The sequence below is a fragment of the Amborella trichopoda genome, chromosome 1, assembly GCF_054954075.1.
Source record: "Amborella trichopoda isolate Santa Cruz 75 chromosome 1, AtrichopodaSantaCruz75HAP2 v2.0, whole genome shotgun sequence".
NCBI classification, from domain to species: Eukaryota; Viridiplantae; Streptophyta; class Magnoliopsida; order Amborellales; family Amborellaceae; genus Amborella; species Amborella trichopoda.
This window is the reverse complement of record NC_142336.1, coordinates 55,464,060-55,483,005: the sequence shown is the minus strand read 5'-3', so window position 1 is coordinate 55,483,005 and position 18,946 is coordinate 55,464,060. Positions and strand designations below refer to the sequence as shown.

The 18,946-nt window shown below is 35.7% G+C and overlaps 1 protein-coding gene and 1 long non-coding RNA gene across 3 annotated transcripts; both read right to left on the bottom strand.

Annotated features, from left to right (window-relative positions):
• Positions 1–639: 639 nt before the first annotated feature.
• On the bottom strand, positions 640–12,399 carry PAO1 (polyamine oxidase 1). Of its 2 annotated transcripts, XM_006851002.4 has the most exons (10): positions 11,925–12,399; positions 11,584–11,833; positions 11,290–11,412; positions 11,068–11,129; positions 10,764–10,918; positions 8,570–8,713; positions 7,609–7,758; positions 2,701–2,955; positions 1,976–2,057; positions 640–1,153 (listed from the first exon to the last, which is right to left on the bottom strand). In XM_006851002.4, exons 1-10 carry the CDS (start codon positions 12,307–12,309, stop codon positions 903–905), a joined length of 1,857 nt encoding a protein of 618 aa, XP_006851065.2. In that variant the 5' UTR covers positions 12,310–12,399; the 3' UTR covers positions 640–902. The 2 variants fall into 2 exon arrangements, with proteins under 2 accessions (XP_006851065.2, XP_020526753.2); XM_020671094.2 differs by lacking the exon at positions 7,609–7,758.
• Positions 12,400–14,303: 1,904 nt separating this feature from the next.
• Positions 14,304–14,719, bottom strand: LOC148783934 (uncharacterized). The gene is made up of 3 exons (XR_016039981.1): positions 14,634–14,719; positions 14,472–14,547; positions 14,304–14,382 (listed from the first exon to the last, which is right to left on the bottom strand). It is a non-coding gene; the product is annotated as an uncharacterized LOC148783934 (long non-coding RNA).
• Positions 14,720–18,946: the final 4,227 nt, after the last annotated feature.

The following is an 18,946-nucleotide window of genomic DNA, read 5'->3' as shown; positions in this document are numbered from 1 at the left end:
AGAAAACCTTTACCAAGTTCAAGAGCATGTTTAGACAACGGTCGAGTGAAGTTCTCCATTACTGCTGGAGATATCATGAACACGGTTTTAATGGTATTTCCTTATTATAATGAGATTTGCCATTATTTTTTTAGAACTATTTCCTTTCTTTTTTATTCAAATAAAAAATCTATGCGAGCCAAACCATGCACTCAAATGTTTTTCATTTTTGCGGAGTTTGATTGTTGCTGGGGAGTTAACTAAGCTAAAACTGGCATTGTACTAAGGCCATGGGAGTCGATTTATTCACTTATTGCTAAAGTGGATGTTCTACAGGGCTTTCATTGTAAGTCCCTCACAAAACAAGGAGAACAAATTAGAGAGCTATAACCTTTCTTCATGGCTTGCCAATTGTTTCCCATTGTTTCGAAATTTAAACGGTGTTTCAGAAATTGGAACTGCAGTCCAACTCAGCAGGGATCTGGGTCTGGTTCTTTTAGTCCAACTCGGGTGATTCCAGGGTTTTCTGGCCCTGAGTCATCAAATAGTAGATCTAATTTGACTGGGTGATTTCCCAATTTGTAAATTTAGATGAGGCTGACCCTATTCCTCGTATCACAGTGCGTACGCATGGCATCCCTTTCTAACAAACCTGTATTGTTTTTGAAATTTGCAAGAATATGTTGCTTATAGATTAAAGAGAAGCTGAGACAAAAAAATTACATGCCCTTTAGCCGCCACCGCCACCACACCGCAAAGTAGTGGAGCCGAACCCACCCAAGAACCCATCACCCCTAACAGAGCAAGGGAGAAGCCACATATGGCTGGCCGAAAATGACTATGACCAGGACATGGTTTGGGCCACACATGTGCAACAATGGTGTCAATCTAGCGAGAAAAGTCATAGACCCTTTGGTTTTAGCTCATTTGATTGCTTCATCAACCGCCAATTTCCCACTTGGGAAGAGTTGTTGAGCAAAGTCCCACTTGTGAAGACAAGAAGAGGCAGAGTGGTTGAGGGCGAGGTTGTCGGTTATAAACAACCAAGGGTGGACAACATGGCGTTTTGCTACACCCCAAGCCATGTCCTCAGAGGAACGCGATGCCCGTTGAGAGTCAAGTGCCATGCTCTTCGTCTTCATGGTTTCAAGCAAGCTATTGGCTGTGTCTGTGCCTATGAAAAACACCAAAAAATCAGAGAGTTAGTAACTGGTTTCACAGAGCTTTTCAGGTTTCTTTTGACCTGTGAATGAAAAGTTCGTATCAAAATGTGCTTGAATTTTGATAAATTATCAAGGAAACACAGTCAATCATAACAATTTCTATAAAAATTGGGAAAAATTAGGCAATATTTACCAAATTGTGATTACTTCTTATAAGTTCGATCAAACCAGGGTGATTTTATAGCCTATTTGTTGACAATATTGGGAGATATCCTGTGATTTGGGCAGCAAATTCAGTTCCAACTTGTATCGATTTTGTTAGTAATTTATTTTAAGGCATAGTTCTGGTTTCTAGTCCATGGAAGGGAATTTTTAGCTAGGGAAAATGTAGAATATAGTTCACATGGATGGTATTGATCACATAAATAGGACATCCGCTTTTGATTCTGGTAAGTGGATGATGCAGATGAGGTGGTGCTCCGTTTCGGAGTCTGTTTTCACTTTATTTGGGTTAAGTGGAAGGATTAGAACCCGGAATGTCGTGATGCATTGTTAATCAGTGGAAGAAAGCTTTGTCTGCACACTCTAAGTGCTTCAGTGAAATTGGGGCTCATCTCTACTGACGATAACCCCATTTATCTCAATAGGAAACGGTGGATCACCAATGTGCCCATCCTTTGTTATGCATGTGCACAACATGTATAGTGAACTACCGTTTTTATATAAATATCGTTTCCAAACTATAGTAATTTTCATTTCGTATAGTGTACTACCGTTTCCAACCTACAGTATACTATATGCGTGTATGTGTGTGTGAGAGAGACTTAACTCACCAGATAGGTAACCTCCGTGAACATAGCCGTTAAACTTCTCACTTGTGTGCTCACCAGAAAAGAAAATCGGGCCAACTGGTGCCTGGATCACATAAACACTAATTGTAATGATTATCAAAGCAAAAAACAATTATTAGAAAGAAAAGTCTACTTGAGTCTCCGGACTCATGCTTCCACTCGGGTTTTTAATGGATCTAGGACATAAAGTGCATCCCCAAAAAGTTGAATGAAAAAGTGCCAGAAAAAGAATTCAAAAAAAGCTTCTGTAAATCTCAAAACTTATTTGCCAAATTCATGATCACAAGCAGATCCAAATTCAAGATGGATTTTGGAGGGGGAATGCATAGAAGCTAAGGCTGCCAATGGGAACGGGTTGACCCGGGCTTGGTTTCAAGCTGGGTTTAGGTCAGATGATAAGGCCCGTGGGCCAGCCTGATAGGCCCGAAATGTTTTCAGTCGGGCTTGAGTTTTTACCTTTTTTGCGTGGTTCATTAGTAGGAGTGGCACATATTAGCCATCTCAAAGATCTTTATGTTCGTATGGAACCTGTCCTAGGCTCGATATTTTTAGAATGGCCAGGGCTAACACCAAATTACTACAGCTTCATTCGGGCCCAGGCTTCTATTGCACAGTTTTGGTGCCAAGTTGGGCTGGCCTAGCCCGTTGCCAATCCTAATATAAGGAAGCACAATTGGATCCAGAATTATTTAGAGAGTGATAAAAACCTTGATGTCCCGGAAATCACTGGGAGATGAGAGGATGGGATAGTTGCTGTAGCTGCCGCGTTGGAAGCGATTGTTCCACCATCTTGGAACCAATATGGACTCGGCCATTGGAACTTTAGGCCCAAACATTGATCTCAGGACTTCCATTATCTCCATTAACGTTTCTTCATCATTCTGATTCTCTATGCGCTTTGACTCATCGTTGGTCACTGTCACCACCAACATGTTGGACCCTGGGTATGCGTTCTCCATGTGCTGAAATCAAAGATACCCCATAAATCAAGAGATAGAGAGAGTGTTTGCTTGGAGATAACCAAAGCGAAAAAAAAAAAAAAAAGAAGGAAAGGTAGTGTATATGATGGGGTTGTTTAGCTTCACACTTTTTCTGTAGAGAAAAGTTACAATAATTGTGAGTCATTAGATGTGAAATTGAGCGGTTGTGAGTGTGCCATTTTTTCATGCAAAGTCCCAAATGACTTTTTTTTAGAATTTGGAATGATTGGAATTTGTTGTCAATGTTACACCTTCAGCTGCCCGATTTCACATTTGATGGTACCATATATGGTAAGTGAACATATAACCTTTTCGTACGAAAAGAAAATATGTTTATTGTATATTTTTTCAAAGAAAGAAAAAAGAATGAAAACCTTCATATGCACCAAAGATAGGTCTGACATTTCATAAACTTGGCATCTCCAATTAACTAATCTTTTTGAAATCTCACAGTGAAAGTACTTAATATCATATCTTTTTGAAATCTCGTAGTGAAAGTAATTCATATCATATTATAGATTGGGTAACCAAATCAAATACTGGCTGGACCGATCCCGTTCGCCTATTTGGGCTAATGTAGGAATCGGTCCTAAGAAATTTAAAAATTATTCTTAAAAATAAAAATCAAAATCAAAAAATTAAATAGGTAAGACTGTGATTCGGCAGATCCGCATCACCTGGTTCCTTATAGACGTGTCTAGTCTTCTTCCATAACATACAACTGCCTATAATATGGACAAATTCTCAGTTTCCACAAGGAAACTAGGTCAGTCCCTAACGATTCCCCCCCCCCCCTCCCCACCCCATCTCTATTTTTTTTGAAATTCCAGTATCATCTAAAATGATACCTTCCCCCTTCTCAAAACGTTCTTTTACCAAAGGTGGGTAGCATAGTTTGGAAAGCACTAAAAGGAGCTATCATGTGGGAAGTACAGAAAGAACATAATAGAAGAACTTTTGAAAGGTATGTTTTATCGTTTGACATAATTCTAAATAACATCAATCACACACTTTCAAGTGTTGAGCGTCATCAAGGAAGGGAGGGGAGTTTTTCAAGTAGACGACATACTTAATCATCACAACTTGTTCCACCTTCGTATCAAACGTAGGCCTCTAGGCAAATGGACACCCCTTATACATGGTTGCTTTAAACTCAAATTTGATGGAGGTTATTATAATAACCCAGATGAAGCTGGAATAGGAGGTGTGGTTAAAGATTGGAATGGGTGTCTAATTTTTTTTTTTTTGCCGGACTTTCATATCTGGCTACTGCTAACCATGCTGAGCTAGCTTTTTTTCAAGGTTTAAAACTCTTCAAATCAAAAAAATTTAGGGGTTTTCGCTCCGTGGATAAACATAATCAAATGGTGTAATAAAGAGCAACAAGTTCTTGAGGCTCTCATATACAAGTAGTACGAAATTCTTGATTTAACTCGCGGGCTTACTAGGTCTTTTCACCATGTATATAGAAAAGCTAATTCCTTAGCTGATTTCCTTGCAAAACAGGGGTGTTACTTTACCTACTTTGCTGATTTCCGATGATGCAACTCCCCTGTCATTTTTTCCAGCAATAAAATTGTTAAATTTTATCCAAAAAATAAAAAAAAGGGTGTGCACGTATCTTTCAATTTCACCTCAAAGGCCAGCACAAGATATCAAGGATATTTTTGTCATATCCATCACTCGAGCACGGTATCGATATTAAATCGATGAAGATGGGCAAATTCGGTTTTAAGGCAAACAGGCTGTTTCCACAGTGGAAGCCTTTAAATATTAAATAATTGGACGGCCAATGGGAAGTCGAAACGTCAGAAAGAGAAGTTATATAATGACAAGTGCTTCGTAGTTTTATTTCATTACTGATGACGTTAGAATTCGAACACAAATATTAATATTTGACTTTGTTTATTATGCAATAATTGGGAGCCACCAAAAAAATATATAAAATAAGTGGAATGACAACTTTGAAGGGACAGTTTATTAAAACCAAAGAATATTACACCAAAGCCCACCAAATATACGCACAATGATATCAACAATGATTATCGAAACTTGCATTTTTTTTATTATTTATTTTTATGTTATTTATGCAAACATTGAATATTCTACAACCCCAAATAAAGTTCACTAAATTGAGCATTCAATGCAACGTGAGAGAATGAGAGGTCATTTTGCGTAATGTAGAAAATATGATATGCCCCCGCGGGATAATGTGTGCCATTCAGTGTTTTACAAGGGTGTTTTGAAACCAATCTTGTAAAACCTGGAGATTTCGGATCTGAATTATTGAGTTGGATGGAAATTGGTTGGGACCGAACCAATTTCCGGATGGTAGGGGTCGTGGACCGACTCTCCCCTAAAACCCCACCTTTCTTTGTATGATAATCTCATGTTCCTTAGATTCTCTCTAAATCCCCACTTCATACACCTTATTTTAATTAAATATTTTTTGGATTACTGATTCGGACTGCTCTAGACTGGATTGGATCGCTAATATAACAATTCAACATGTATATGAGAGTGAACAGTCTGCCTCACTGACTGGGATTTAAAACACCATTTAGAACTACTTATAGGGCTATAATTTCCTCGGAGTGTTTTTTTTTTTTTTTTGCCTTTTGGGTATCCACTTTTAAGTGTACTAGAACTCAAAATTGAAGATTACTTTTTTTAGGACAAATACTGTTACCTGATTTTCAAACCAAAAAAAAAAAATCTAATAAGTAGCTCTTTCACCAAAAAAATCAAATATCCAGCGTGCTCCCACGGGATCAAGCTAAAAGTGCCCCTTCATATTTTTTCACTTTGGTAGTTTTTAATCTTTTCAGCCTGACGGGAAAAGGGTTTTATGAGTGAATGTTAGGGAATCAATAAAATATTTGTTGCCACTTCTAATAATCTCCAAACTTGTATTTGTAGCACTAGAAATCATAGGTTGCCATTATGTCAATGAACAAAAAATGGAAGATAGAGACCACCAATTATAATAAAAGAAAGATACTTTTTCTAATTTTAAATAACACTGTCACAATATCATACGACTAAAAGAAAGGTGCAGTTGGCATACGGATGCCTAGTAAGTGCAGAGGTAAGGTGCACCTTCAAATTTTATCATGGTATATAATGTTGATGTAAAATGTTATTAAGATTATCTCAAAATCTATTTTTATATCTGATTATAAAATTTTAAAAATGATCAAAATCAAGTAGATCTATAAACATATGAAAATCTTGAAAATGGACGGTGTAAATAATATGTTGTAAAATGCATTATTTCTGAGACTTAAAATCTTTTTATTTTTCATAATCATACATCTCGATGTCGAGATGATCAATCAAAAGGTCTTTCAACATCAAAACTACATTTTCCAATGGATTTTGAAGGGACATTCGTAATTCCACATTATAAGCTAGCATCCTTATATAAACATTTTTCCTAAAAGAAATAACAATAAAGAAACACATAATAATATAATAGGAATAGGGAAAGGTTTCTATGCTTCTCCTACAGCATATAAGTTCTATTTCCCCATACTATCCAGCCATCCAATTTTGATCAAGAGAACCCACTCACCGTTTAATCTTAAATCTGATATCTCAAATTATTTTATTTTTAGTTTTTTTTATACAAATTGTATGAATATGAAAGTTGGTACGTGCCATCTTCTCATTGGAACGCACCTATAAAAAATATTAAAAATGAATTTTCGATAAAATATAATGACCAAAATACTTTTTGAATCTTTCAAGGATATTTTGGCCATTTTATTTTATTGAAAATATTTTTTTTATACTTTTTACTAATACGAGTTTAATAGAGGAATGAACGTCCAAAATTTGGTGTCAAATAATTTATAAAAAAATTAAAAACAAAATAATGTAGAGACATGACATTATTGTGATGGAGATAATCACCCTTCATTCAGAATGGTCGGTTGGATGAGAAAAAAAGATAGAAACTCACCGTGAAAAATTAGGCTTGAAGCATGAGATCTGTAAAAATATTTGTTGCACATGTGGTTACTTTTTCATGACCTCTAAAATATTTGTTGCACGTGTGGTTACTTTTGGAGAAAGGAAAAAGATTAAAACGTAGGCTCGGGAGCTGACGAGGGCAGTAAGAGACGTGAGGTATTACGTGTATGGTGAACTTCGAGAGATCTTTTGGCAGTTTATTGAGTAGACTAAGAGAGAGAAAGGGAACCCAACAATGGCCTAAGTTAACTCTAAATTAAGAGAGAGAATAAGGCTCAGGGCATCAATGAACAGGTTTAGCAACAAAATCTACACCAGTCCAGGAAAATCTAATGGGAACGGTTAATCGGGGCAAGATGCGATGTAACCAGCCTAATCGGTAAATCGGCTACTCCAACTTGGACAGGGCGATTAGAATTGGTAAATCGGCCACTCCAACTTGGTCAGGGCGATTAGAATTTGAACCACCCGATTTTTTTTACTTTGATCTATACCACCTCTATGAAATTATTAAAATTCTCTCTCTAAAAAGAAAATACAATAATTTTTTGAAAAAAAAAAAAAAAAAACAACAAAGTAGAGCTACATAAGAGATAATTTGTACTCTTCTTTAGTGAGAAAAAAACCCAAAGATAAATAATTTTGATGAGAGAGAGTTACCTGCCAAAACGTGTAATTCCCTCGTTTGGAGTGGGCAAAAAGGAAGAACTCGGTGCCTGGTCCACAAGGCCAAAACTTGAAGGGAAACTTGAGGAAGATCTTTGTGTAGATGATTATCTCACATTTTGATATAGCATCTTGCTTCCATTTCTACGCATTTTTTAAAAAAATAAAAAATAAAAAAAAATAGAGGTTTAGTTTTCATTAACCTTTAAAGTTAGCCTTAAAGAGGATAAGCTCACTAAAAGCAACGCGTTGGAAATTATTTAAAACTAACGCTATTATTAATTTTTAAAAAATTCAGAAATTTTCAACCTATTTTTTAGCTATTTCTAGCAAAAAAAAAAAAAAAAGTTTGTTTAGTAGTAGTTCGAAAACAGTAAAAACTACTTTTTAAAAAACATAAACTCGTATGTCAAGATGAGTTTTAACTCCAGATAATTTTATGATGGAACCTCACAAATGACATATAAAGGGCCATGAGTTTTAAATCAGTTTTAACTCCAGATAATTTTATGATGGAACCTGACAAATGACATATAAAAGGCCATCATATGGTATTTAACAATGGAACTATATCTATAAGTAAATTTTAAAAGTGCAATTTTACATCTACAGCACGCGTTATGCAGAAGCTAACCCCGACTAAAATGCCCTCCATCTTGTGTTATCTTGGAGGGGCAAAGCCCTTAACCAAAAAATATAAGTGCACAGAGAGGCTATTTGCTTTTTTTTTTTTTTTTTGGTTACAAGGAGTTTATTATCAATTTTGCTGTCAAATTTCAAATTGGTATCATTGACTGCACTTAAAGTTTATAAAAAAATCTCAAATTATTCAATTTGACATCTAATTTCTCGAACTATGTGACATTGCAATAAAGATAATAGTACAACAGCATACAATCCCAACTAAATATGATTTAAAACCCTGTAAAAGTTCGTTCGTGGGTCAAGACCTTACAGGTAAGGGGGGACGGAACGTGATGAGATCGCTTTGGAGGACACCGAGACTGACGGTCAGGATTGCGTATCGCCCCCTGTAAATGTACCCATCCTCCGTTCTCACGCTCACGCCCTGCCTTCCGTACTCCATTTCTCGGACCACCTGTGTTTGTCGGAGAGACAAAGAAAATTAGCATCTCTCTTGTTTTCATCTCATGAAAAAAAAAAATTGGACACCCATCTCGTCTCTCTCTCTCTCTCTAGAATATGCTGATCTGTTCATAGAAGAAAAATTTGGGTGCTTTCTCTCTCCAATGTCTTGTTCTGTTCTATAATATTAGATAAAACAAAAAAAATGGGTATCTCTTTCTCTCTCTGTTCATGTCTCTCTCCTGAATATCTTGTGTAGTCTCTAGTCCAGAAAAAACAAAAAACTGGGCACCTGTCTCCCTATAGTCTCTGGTCAGTGGTCACTTTCTTTAAAGCATCGTGTTTTTGCTTATTAAAAACATAAACAAAAAAGAGGTACCTCTGAACCATAGTCTCGTCTCTATCGTGTCTTCTTACGAGAAAAGGAAGTTGTCCACCTATCTTTCTCTCTCTAGAGTCTAGAGTAACTTGTTTTTGTTTGTTCTAGAAAGTAGAGAGAGAAAGAGGGGAACAACTGAAATTCTGCTGCACTGCTCAATAAATTCAGAGCATGGCGGACTCTTATTACCGGCTATTATTTAAATGAAGTTATATATCCGAAATGCCCCTACATTTTCCATAATTTTTTTCTCCTTTTCGGGGTGAAAATATTAAAGCAGGACACTCATAGATACCCCCAATTTGTACTTCACCCCAACTTTTTTTTTTTTTTTAACAAAAATACCCCCGTTTCCAAAATGAGATGAAGCGCTCCTTCCGACAAAAAAACCGCTGGTCCGGTTTTTGATACACATATTCTTTGTGGCACCATTTATATTCAAACCGTGCTGGGCTCCATTATAGGGAGAAAATGAGAAGCATAGGTTAAAATGATAGTATTTTGGTTTAAAAAATTCACGTTCTTTTTGCTTTTCGGGTGTGGTGGATGTAAAACTAATCGGTATAATAGTGTGTTATCCAAAATATCTTTGGTTTGGGGACGAATAGAAAGTCCAATTTGGGAGGTTTTTATAATTTCTCTTATTTAAAAAAGAAAAATGATCTTATAGGACTCTATATCACTCATGTGTGTAGAACTTCAAAAGATAACCATTAAAATTGGTGCTATAAAATCATTACTTTTTAAAAAATAAAAAATAAAAAATAAAAAATAAAAAAATAAAAAAAAAATATTTATGGGACATAAAATCTAGTGAAGGCAAAGTCTCATTTTTCATAAAACACGGAAGGCGGTGGCTTCCATGCTATAGCATCGAACACCTTCACATAATTTCCCACCCTCCATTATCAACGGTAACAAATCTACAGAGAAAAAAAAAAAAAAAATTCGGCCAGAGGGTGTACGTACAGTGTACTCCCGCGGGAACATGTTAAGTGATTAAAGAAAAGAAAGCTCAGGAGTTGACTAAAGAACATATGCCCAAAAGACTACAACTAGGGAAAGGTACAAAAGACGTCATGTTGCCCTCAAACAAGACACGGCACCATAAATAAGCCCCTCACCATATTATCAAATAACGAAAATCGAAAAACCAAAAATTCCATAAAAACAAATGAGGTGAAATGTCCAAATTGCCTTCATAACGAAAATCGAAAATCCTAAAATTCCATAAAAACAAATAAAAGGTGAAATGTCCAAATTAGTTCATATTTTAAACGAGTAATGGTGTACGTGTAAGACCCTAAGTGATTCTCTTTTATTTACGCGTGTAAGATGTTAAAAAGTTCATACGGATATCTACGAAAATTATCATCACCTTATTATGTGAGATTTACTTTTCTTGTTTAAAGGTCCATATCAATCTTAATATTGATGTTTTGGGTGATGTGAGGGGGTCCTATAACATCTTTTTTCATTTTAAATATAGTGAGGAAATCAATGCAATGCTAAACTCAAGGAACCCTATTTCTATGTACACAAAAAAACTTGCAGAAGATTTATTGAGAATCGAGTCTAAAAAAAAGGTTGGAATGAAGAGAGAGAGAGAAATTACCTGAAGCCTACAGAGAGAGAAATTACTACAGTAAACCTAGAGAGAGAAAATAATTGCCGAGATTGATACCTTATTGAGTTTCAAGCGAGGATCAAGAATGTGGCCTTCTCTGGTGGTGAGGAAAGACTGGGCCATCTTGTACAGGAGATGGTCGTACCCTCGGGCATCAGCCACCAATACCTCTCTCTCTCCAAATTCCGTATATGTGGCAATGGGTTCCACTTCTGCGTAAACATAAATTACCAGTTACTTTCTCTCTCTAAAAGTGAAAACAGAGCAATATTTTTCCTCTTTCGAGAAGAGGGAAAACTAAAAACTGAGGAGTTTTAACTCATCAGAATTTGAAGGGCGCAATTTTACTTAGTAAGTTTACCTGCCATCTCGAAATCGTGGAGGATATAATCAATCGCAAGCTCCATCGGCGTCGAGGGAGCACTGAAAATTGTAGAGAGAAAATAATGGTGAATACTTGTGGAAAGAGGAATAAACCTGATATGTATTTGAGATAGAGAGATATTAATCAATAGGGGAATACGTATTGAAAAATATTAATATGAAGGTGTAAAGTAGAGGGAGAGAGAGAGTAGCCTCTTACAGTGGAGCTTCTTCAGTCGCGCATTGCCCGACTTCGGCCTCTTCGCATCTCAGCCGTTCATTTGCCAGATGTACGGCTCTCTCATAAGCTTCAGACGCCAAGCTCCTCGGGAAAACGTTACCGCTGCAACAAAAACACGAAATTACAGTCAAAAAAGAAAAACGGAAAGAAAAAAAAAAAAAAAAGTATTTCTCATTGACCCCATCTAATAAATTGCCCCCTTCCCTCCCCGAAAAAACGAACGGTCAAAAAAATATCTCAAAAAAATGAGATTTTAAGAGAAAATGCTGATACCTTTGGTCGTAAATATTGAATCTTGCATTACTATAATCGGAAAAGCAAGTTCTCAGGCCAAGTTTTTGGGCGAGTTCCCAAACGGGATTCAACTCTTTGCCTCCCACTCCCTGTATCCAACCAGCGCCAGTTTCAACTTTGAGACTGCAGAAATCTTCTTTATGAATTCGGCCACCGATTCGATCCGACGCTTCAAGAATAACAAAATCTTTGATACCTTTTTCCGAAAGCACTTTCGCCGCACCTAATCCTGCGAAATTGAAAACAGTGAAAACGGAATAACACTTACATGTTAAACAAATAAACATGAAAAAAAAAGAAAAAAAGGGGAAAAAGGGTACCTGAGATGCCGGCGCCTATTATGATTACAGAAGCTGATGAGAGAGATGGGATATCCATGAGAGAGATGTAAAATTGGGGGGTGTTTGAGAGGAGTTGAAGAGCAAGAAAAGGGGTTGTACGGATAGTAGAGGAATGCAATAGTAGGAAAGTGCGTTTATGGGGGGTCAATATATAGGGGAACGAAGACTTGGAAATTAGAACGAGAAAAGAAATGTGAATTAGAGTTAAATGGGGGTTAATAGAAAGGAGGAAGAGAGAGAAAGTGGGAAAGGGACGGGGGAGGATGATTGGGTAACAATGGTGATGGAGAGCAGAAATGTAGAGAGAGAAAGGAGAGAGAAGAGTTTGGGAAAACGTGTGGTCAACGTCGGCGTTGAAGAGCATTGAAGCTTCACCGCTCGTCCCACTCACCGAGGTCCCATGGTAGATTTGTCCCACGTGAAATGCATTCAATCACCACACTCTCTCTCTCTCTCTCTATTCTCTCTAATCCCAAACCACCTATGCACTTACAAACCCTCACTTTTCAATGTCCTATTTTTTAAAAATTATACGTACCGCTCTCTCAAATTAGGTTTTCTTGGAACGCCTTCGGTATTTTTTTTACGGGCAAGCTATGATGCCACTTTTAATGGGCGATGCGATGACCCCAATCACAATGCTATATTATTTTACTTTTAATTGTTTTTCTCACTTTTAATGGGCGATGCGATGACCCCAATCACATTGCTATATTATTTTACTTTTAATGTTTTTCTACAAAGTATTTTGATATCAAATTTTGAGCATCTACTTCTCTCTTAAACTTTGCACCTGTAAAAATAAATAAATAAATAAATAAAATATTTTCAATAAAATAAAATGATCAAAATGCTTTTAAAAATTTTAAAAGTATTTTAGTTATTATATTTTACTGAAAGTATTTTTAAAAATTATTTTTAGGTGCGCTACATTGAGATTATGGCACAACCAAATTTCATATTCATATAAGTTTGTAAAAAAAAGTAAATGTAAAACACTTTGAGGCGTTGGATCTAGATCAAACGGTCAATTTCTCACTTGATCTAAATTGAATGGCTGGATGGTAGGAAGTATTTCTCTTCTATTACAGTAGGGGAACTAGAGAAACCTTTCCCATTTTTTATACTATATTATTAATTACAATACTATTTATTTTTACATTATACCTCCGACTAAAAATGTTCACCTTTAGACCAAAATACCCTTATTTAAACCTACATTTCTCTCTCTAAGCCGGTCCAACGCATTTTGTGTCATACCAAACAATTTTGAATATTAGAAGCAAACAATACTTCTCGTCAATAGTTCAAACCAATGGTTTAAAAAACGGATCAGTGACCCGGATCGGGCACCCAAAAAACCGATCCGGATCGGCGAATCGGCGATCTGGATCGTGAATCGGGTGAATCGGTCAGAATAAAGCTTAAAAAAAATCCGAAAAAATTATTAAAATTCTTTATAAATATTGTTTTTTAGGAATTCAATAAGAAATGAGGGTACTTCATTAAGAATTTTCATGTTTTTGAATGAATATGCGAATATTGATATGTTCTTTCCCTGCATGAACCGCCATTCAGCATTTAATTTTCATCACACAAAAGGATAAACATAGAATTATCATGGAATAAGTATATCAACATACATGGACTACAATAAAGTATAAAATTAGTAACATATGATCTAAAAGACGACGTTATTGTTCTTCTTGGTCACGCTGGTGCCATTGATTGAATTCGTTTAACAATTCATTGATTCGATCTAAAAGCGAATCATCGATATTAGCAGGCGTCTGACTATTCCCAAATCCCTGACTGTTAGTGTTTTGTTGTGTTTCCAATCCAAAATCCCCGAAGCTTGTCCATCCTTCATGCTCACCTGCACTGTCGTGCTCATCCCTACACTGTTGCTGTTGGGACTCGATATGTGAATAAAATGGCTGGGATAGGGTGGCCTCAGAATCATCATCTCTCTCATTTTCTCTTAGACCCCCTTCTCACTCTCCCTCATTAGGTGCAATATCACCGACATATTGTGGATACATTGGCTGGCTGCTTCCTCTTTCATGCTGCTCATCACTTTCTTCAATATCTTCATCACCGATAGCCTCAAGGAACGCTCTCTTGTGCAACACTGGCTCCTCCTATTCTACTACCCATTGGTCTGCTGTGTCTGTGACAAATATTGTGTCTAAGTCTATCGGCCCATAGTCTTCAAGCTTCCTTCTTATTTGTCGCTCTTTGAGGTTTAAATTATAATGAACGTAGACTAGTTTATGAAGCTTCTCAAAAGCGAGTCGATTCCTCCTAGTAGTGTGCAACCATTGGAACGTACTCCAGTTGCGCTCACAGCCAGTAGCAGAACATGTCTGGGAGAGCACCTTGATTGCTATCATCTTTAGGTGAGGTGCATCAGTACCATATATCTCCCACCATTCAGCTGGATTAAAATGTAAAAAGCATTGTAAGGGCAAGAACAATTCATAAGATTAAATATATGAATAAACAAAATATTAGCGAGGGGATAACCTGGATCCATCATAGTTCGAGAATTTCTGGCAAGTCTAGTTCCGAAGGATCCTATAGCATCCCTATACATAGCAAGCTAAAACAAATATATTACATTTTAGTGCATTATTCCTCACAAATATAACAACTCAATGAAGTTCTTACCCAAACATTAAATAATACCTCTTGTATTGCTGCTACTTGGTTTCGATGGCTTCTCTCCAACCTTGCAATAATGTATCTGACCCCTTCCATAATCTTGTGGGGTTGTTCAGGTGTCAAATAGAAAAATTTTGGGTTGAAGTAGTAACCTAAAAAATATATAAGTAGAAAAATGTCATTTACAATTTCATAAAAAAATGATTTAAACTGAAACATTGTAATGATATAAATATATATTTACTAGCATAATGAATTGGACGTCCAAATTTGGTGTTCCACCTCTTTTCTATAATCTCGATCACTTTGCTAGCAAAATTACACTTCTCCCCAATAGCTGATTTCGCCCTCTCAATACCTTCGTAAAGGATACCCATGGTAGCTTTCTTATCAGCATCCACCATTCTTAACACCGTGACCAAAGGGGCAGTGGCCTCTACAACACTGGAACATCGAGACCAGAACAGCCTATTTGAGATTATGTTATCCACTTTTATACCGGTACTGGACTTCGAGAGGCGGTCATTTAACTACTCTTCACAAGTAAACAATCTCTTTAATGCACCTTCATATTGTCGAATGGAGTCCACAGCTAAGTAATCGGTCGCAAAGCGGGTTATGGCAGGCCTGATAATCTCTTTTTTCTTAGAGTGTTCTCTAAACAGAAATAATATTTTAGAGTGGTTGTATATAAATCTCGACACCAACCTTGCTTCATCTAGAGTCTCCTTCACAATTTTGATCTCACCGATTTCCTCTAACATAAGATCGATGCTATGTGCCGCACACGGGGTCCATACTAGATGCTTCCTCTTATCCATCAACTTGCTGCCCGCAGAAACACATGCACGTGCATTGTCCGTAATAAACTGGACTACATGCTTATCTCCCACCTCCTCCACTATCTGATCATATAGTCGTACGTAGAAGTTTGCATCCTTCTTCGTCCCTGATACGTCTTTGCTAGACAAAAAAGCTGTACCTTTTGGGGAATAGGCCAAGAAGTTTAAAAACTCTTTTTTGCTAACTTTATTCAACCAACCATCACTCATAAGAGTAATTCCTGTCCTTGGCCAACTCTGTTTATATTCTTCAATCCACTTTTTAACTTCCTCTACCTCTTCATCTAATATTGGCCCACTGAGCTCATATGCCGTCGGGGGTTTTACCCCGGGCCCGGCTCTCTGGATTGCACTAACCATAGGTGGAAAATATGGGCTATTGGCTGCATCAAAGGGAATCCCTTTATCGTAGAACCATTTACCAACATATCTCCCTAACATGTTTCTTGTACCTTTAACCATGCCTTTTAGGGTCATCTGTTGTGACTTAGGCTTTGAGAGAAATGGGTCTTTACGACCATGACCTGCAATACTGGCACTCCTAGGTAACTTAGAAACAATTTCTTCAACAACTGATTCTCCTTGATACATATTGCCACCAACCCCTCCATACATATTTGAGCTGGGCCCGTCATACATGCTCGAGCTGGGCCCGCCATGCATATCTGAACTAGGCCCACCATGCATATTGGAGCTAGGCCCACCATGCATGTTTGAGCTAGACCCACCAGGCATTCTAAACCCACATTCCCTCTGATATTGTTCATGTAAACTCAATCTTGTGGCCATGTCCAGCTCATTATTATATTGCTCTTCTAGGTCATAATTATATTGCTTTTCTGTATCATTCCTGCTTGATGGTGTATATAAACTAGCTATCTCCTCATTCATCCTATGTTTGACAATTTTTTTACCTTTGCTAGCATTAAGAATTGCCACCATCTGTTTTTTTACATTACTAGGGACACTAGTGCATGCAGAAACTTCTCCCTTAACCCCTGCCAAGTGTTGCTTGAACCTATGTACCCCACTACTTATCACTCTTTGACAGTAATTACAAATAATTTTGTCTTTCTTGTTGGGATCAAGTCTGACCCCATGTTGCCATGCAGGGTCTTCTGTAGATCTTGACATGATTTAACTGTTTCAAGGTGTAAAAAATTTAAATTAACCTGACAGTTAAAAAAGAAAAATAATCACCATATGTAGTGATAATATGTTGCGGTAGTTCATGTAGTCATATTCGTTGTTATTTGTTATTGCAAAATACCTTTTTTGACAATAATATTTTCGTACATATCAATTACAAACATTTAGAATAATACAAAATGCAAGCTCCAAAAATGGCTACAACTCAATTATCAAGAACATACATTTTTTGCATTAAAAAATTAATAATAAAAACAATTCTTCAAAGAGCCGGCTAACATCAGTCATTCCAACTAAAAAATCCATGAACAACAGATAAAAAAAATACAATTTTGTATTGAACATATAATAACATGCATTTTTTTGCATAAATAATCCATCAACATACATTTATTTCAACAAAAACTTTAACAATAAAAATTTAAAATATGGTTTAATACCTCATGATAATTAAAACCTTGTCACGATTTTCACATCTTTTCGGAAAATCATCATTTTTCAAAAAATTCGATCATGGAAAAAAAAAAAAAAAAATTACAGCAAACTCAAACAAAAAAAATTAAAAATTGGGTTTAATACATCATGATAATCAAAACTTTATCACGATTTTCACATCTTTTCGAAAAATCATCATTTTTCAAAAAATTCGATCATGGATAAAAAGAAATAAAAAAAAAAAAAGTACAGCAAATTTTCAAAAAATTTGATCATGGATTAAAAAAAAAAATTAACAAATTTTCAAAAAGTTCGATCATGGATTAAAAAAAGAAAATCACAAATTTTCTAAAAATTCGATCATGGATTACAAAAAATTCGATCATGGATTACAAAAAATTCGATCATGGATTACAAAAAATTCGATCATGGATTACATAAAATTCGATCATGGATTACAAAAAAAAAAAAAAACATAAAAAAACAAAAAAATCGATCGTGGATTACAAGAACAGAAAAAAACAATTCGATCATGGATTACAAAAAATTCAATCATGGGTTACAAAAAAAAAAAAAAAACAAAAAATTCGATCATGGATTGCAAGTAAAAAAAACAAACATTTCGATCATGGATTACAAAAAAGTCGATCATGGATTACAGAAAATTCTATCATGGATTACAAAAAATTCGATCATGGATTACATAAAATTCGATCATGGATTACAAAAACAAAAAAACAAAAAAAAACAAAAAATTCGATCGTGGATTACAAAAAAAGAAAAAAACAATTACATCATGGATAACAAAAAATTCAATCATAGATTACAAAAAACTCTATCATGGGTTACATAAAAAACAAAAAACAAAAAATTCGATCATGGATTACAAAAAAAAACAAACATTTCGATCATGGATTACAAAACATTCGATCATGGATTACAAAAAATTCTATCATGGGTTACAAAAATAAAAAATAAAAAATAAAATTCGATCATGGATTACAAGAAAAAAAAACAAACATTTCGATCATGGATTACAAAAAATTCGATCATGGATTACAAAAAATTCTATCATGGGCTACAAAAAAAAAAAAAAAAAAAAAATTGTTCTTCACAGAGTCGTTTTACATAAGCGATTTTAACTCAAAAATTCACCTCTAAGTGAATAAATTACATCCAATTGAGTATATTTTCTGATAAACAACAATATAAAGAATCAAAACCCTAAATTTTTAACACATTATTTCTAATATATCATGAAAACAAAATCAAAAGGCGGAAAAAAAAAAAAAAACAACGGAATTTGGTTCCGCAGACATCTCACTGTTCATATCAAATTTCTTGCTGTAATTGACCAGATTACGTAAAATTGAAAATTTTAAATCATACTAGACACAATAAAGATTAAAAACCCTAATTATTGAACTCATTATGTTCAAAATATACCGTGAAATAAATCAAATGGCGGAAAAAAAAAAAAACCCAAAGTTCTTACCTGTTTTTGTGAACCGAAGTCTTCAATCTCCAAAAAACTCTGTTTTTCTCAACGATTATCACAAATTAGTAACAAAAGGTTTTGATTCACAGCTTTAAGATCAAAATGCCTACAAATTTTGAAAGATTCATGCCCTATTTGGCATGAAATTTCAGAAAAGGCGGAAACCCTAAACCCTGAATTTTTCGTGATCCAAAAACAACCAATTTTTCCACCATTTAATCCTTGAAAAAGCTGAATAAAGCTGTTTACAGCCTGCAAATCAGATCACATGCCAAAAAAAACAAGAAAAATGATCAAAAAATGACAAATTTCAAAGAACCCCGTGAAGAACACTGTGCAACCCGTGTTCTTCACGGACTCGCCGATTCCGCACAGTGAATCGGCGAGTCACTGTGCGGAATCGTCCAGTTCTC

What these genes read in the sequence shown, in the direction of transcription:
- PAO1 (XM_006851002.4), bottom strand. Translation starts at nt 12,309, where the DNA reads ATGCTCTTCAACGCCGACGTTGACCACACGTTTTCCCAAACTCTTCTC. An exon ending in TTCAATATTTACGACCAAAG is followed by an intron (nt 11,413 to 11,583) that starts GTATCAGCATTT and finishes TTTTTGTTGCAG; the next exon opens with CGGTAACGTTTTCCCGAGGA. An exon ending in CTCGCTTGAAACTCAATAAG is followed by an intron (nt 8,714 to 10,763) that starts GTATCAATCTCG and finishes CGACAAACACAG; the next exon opens with GTGGTCCGAGAAATGGAGTA.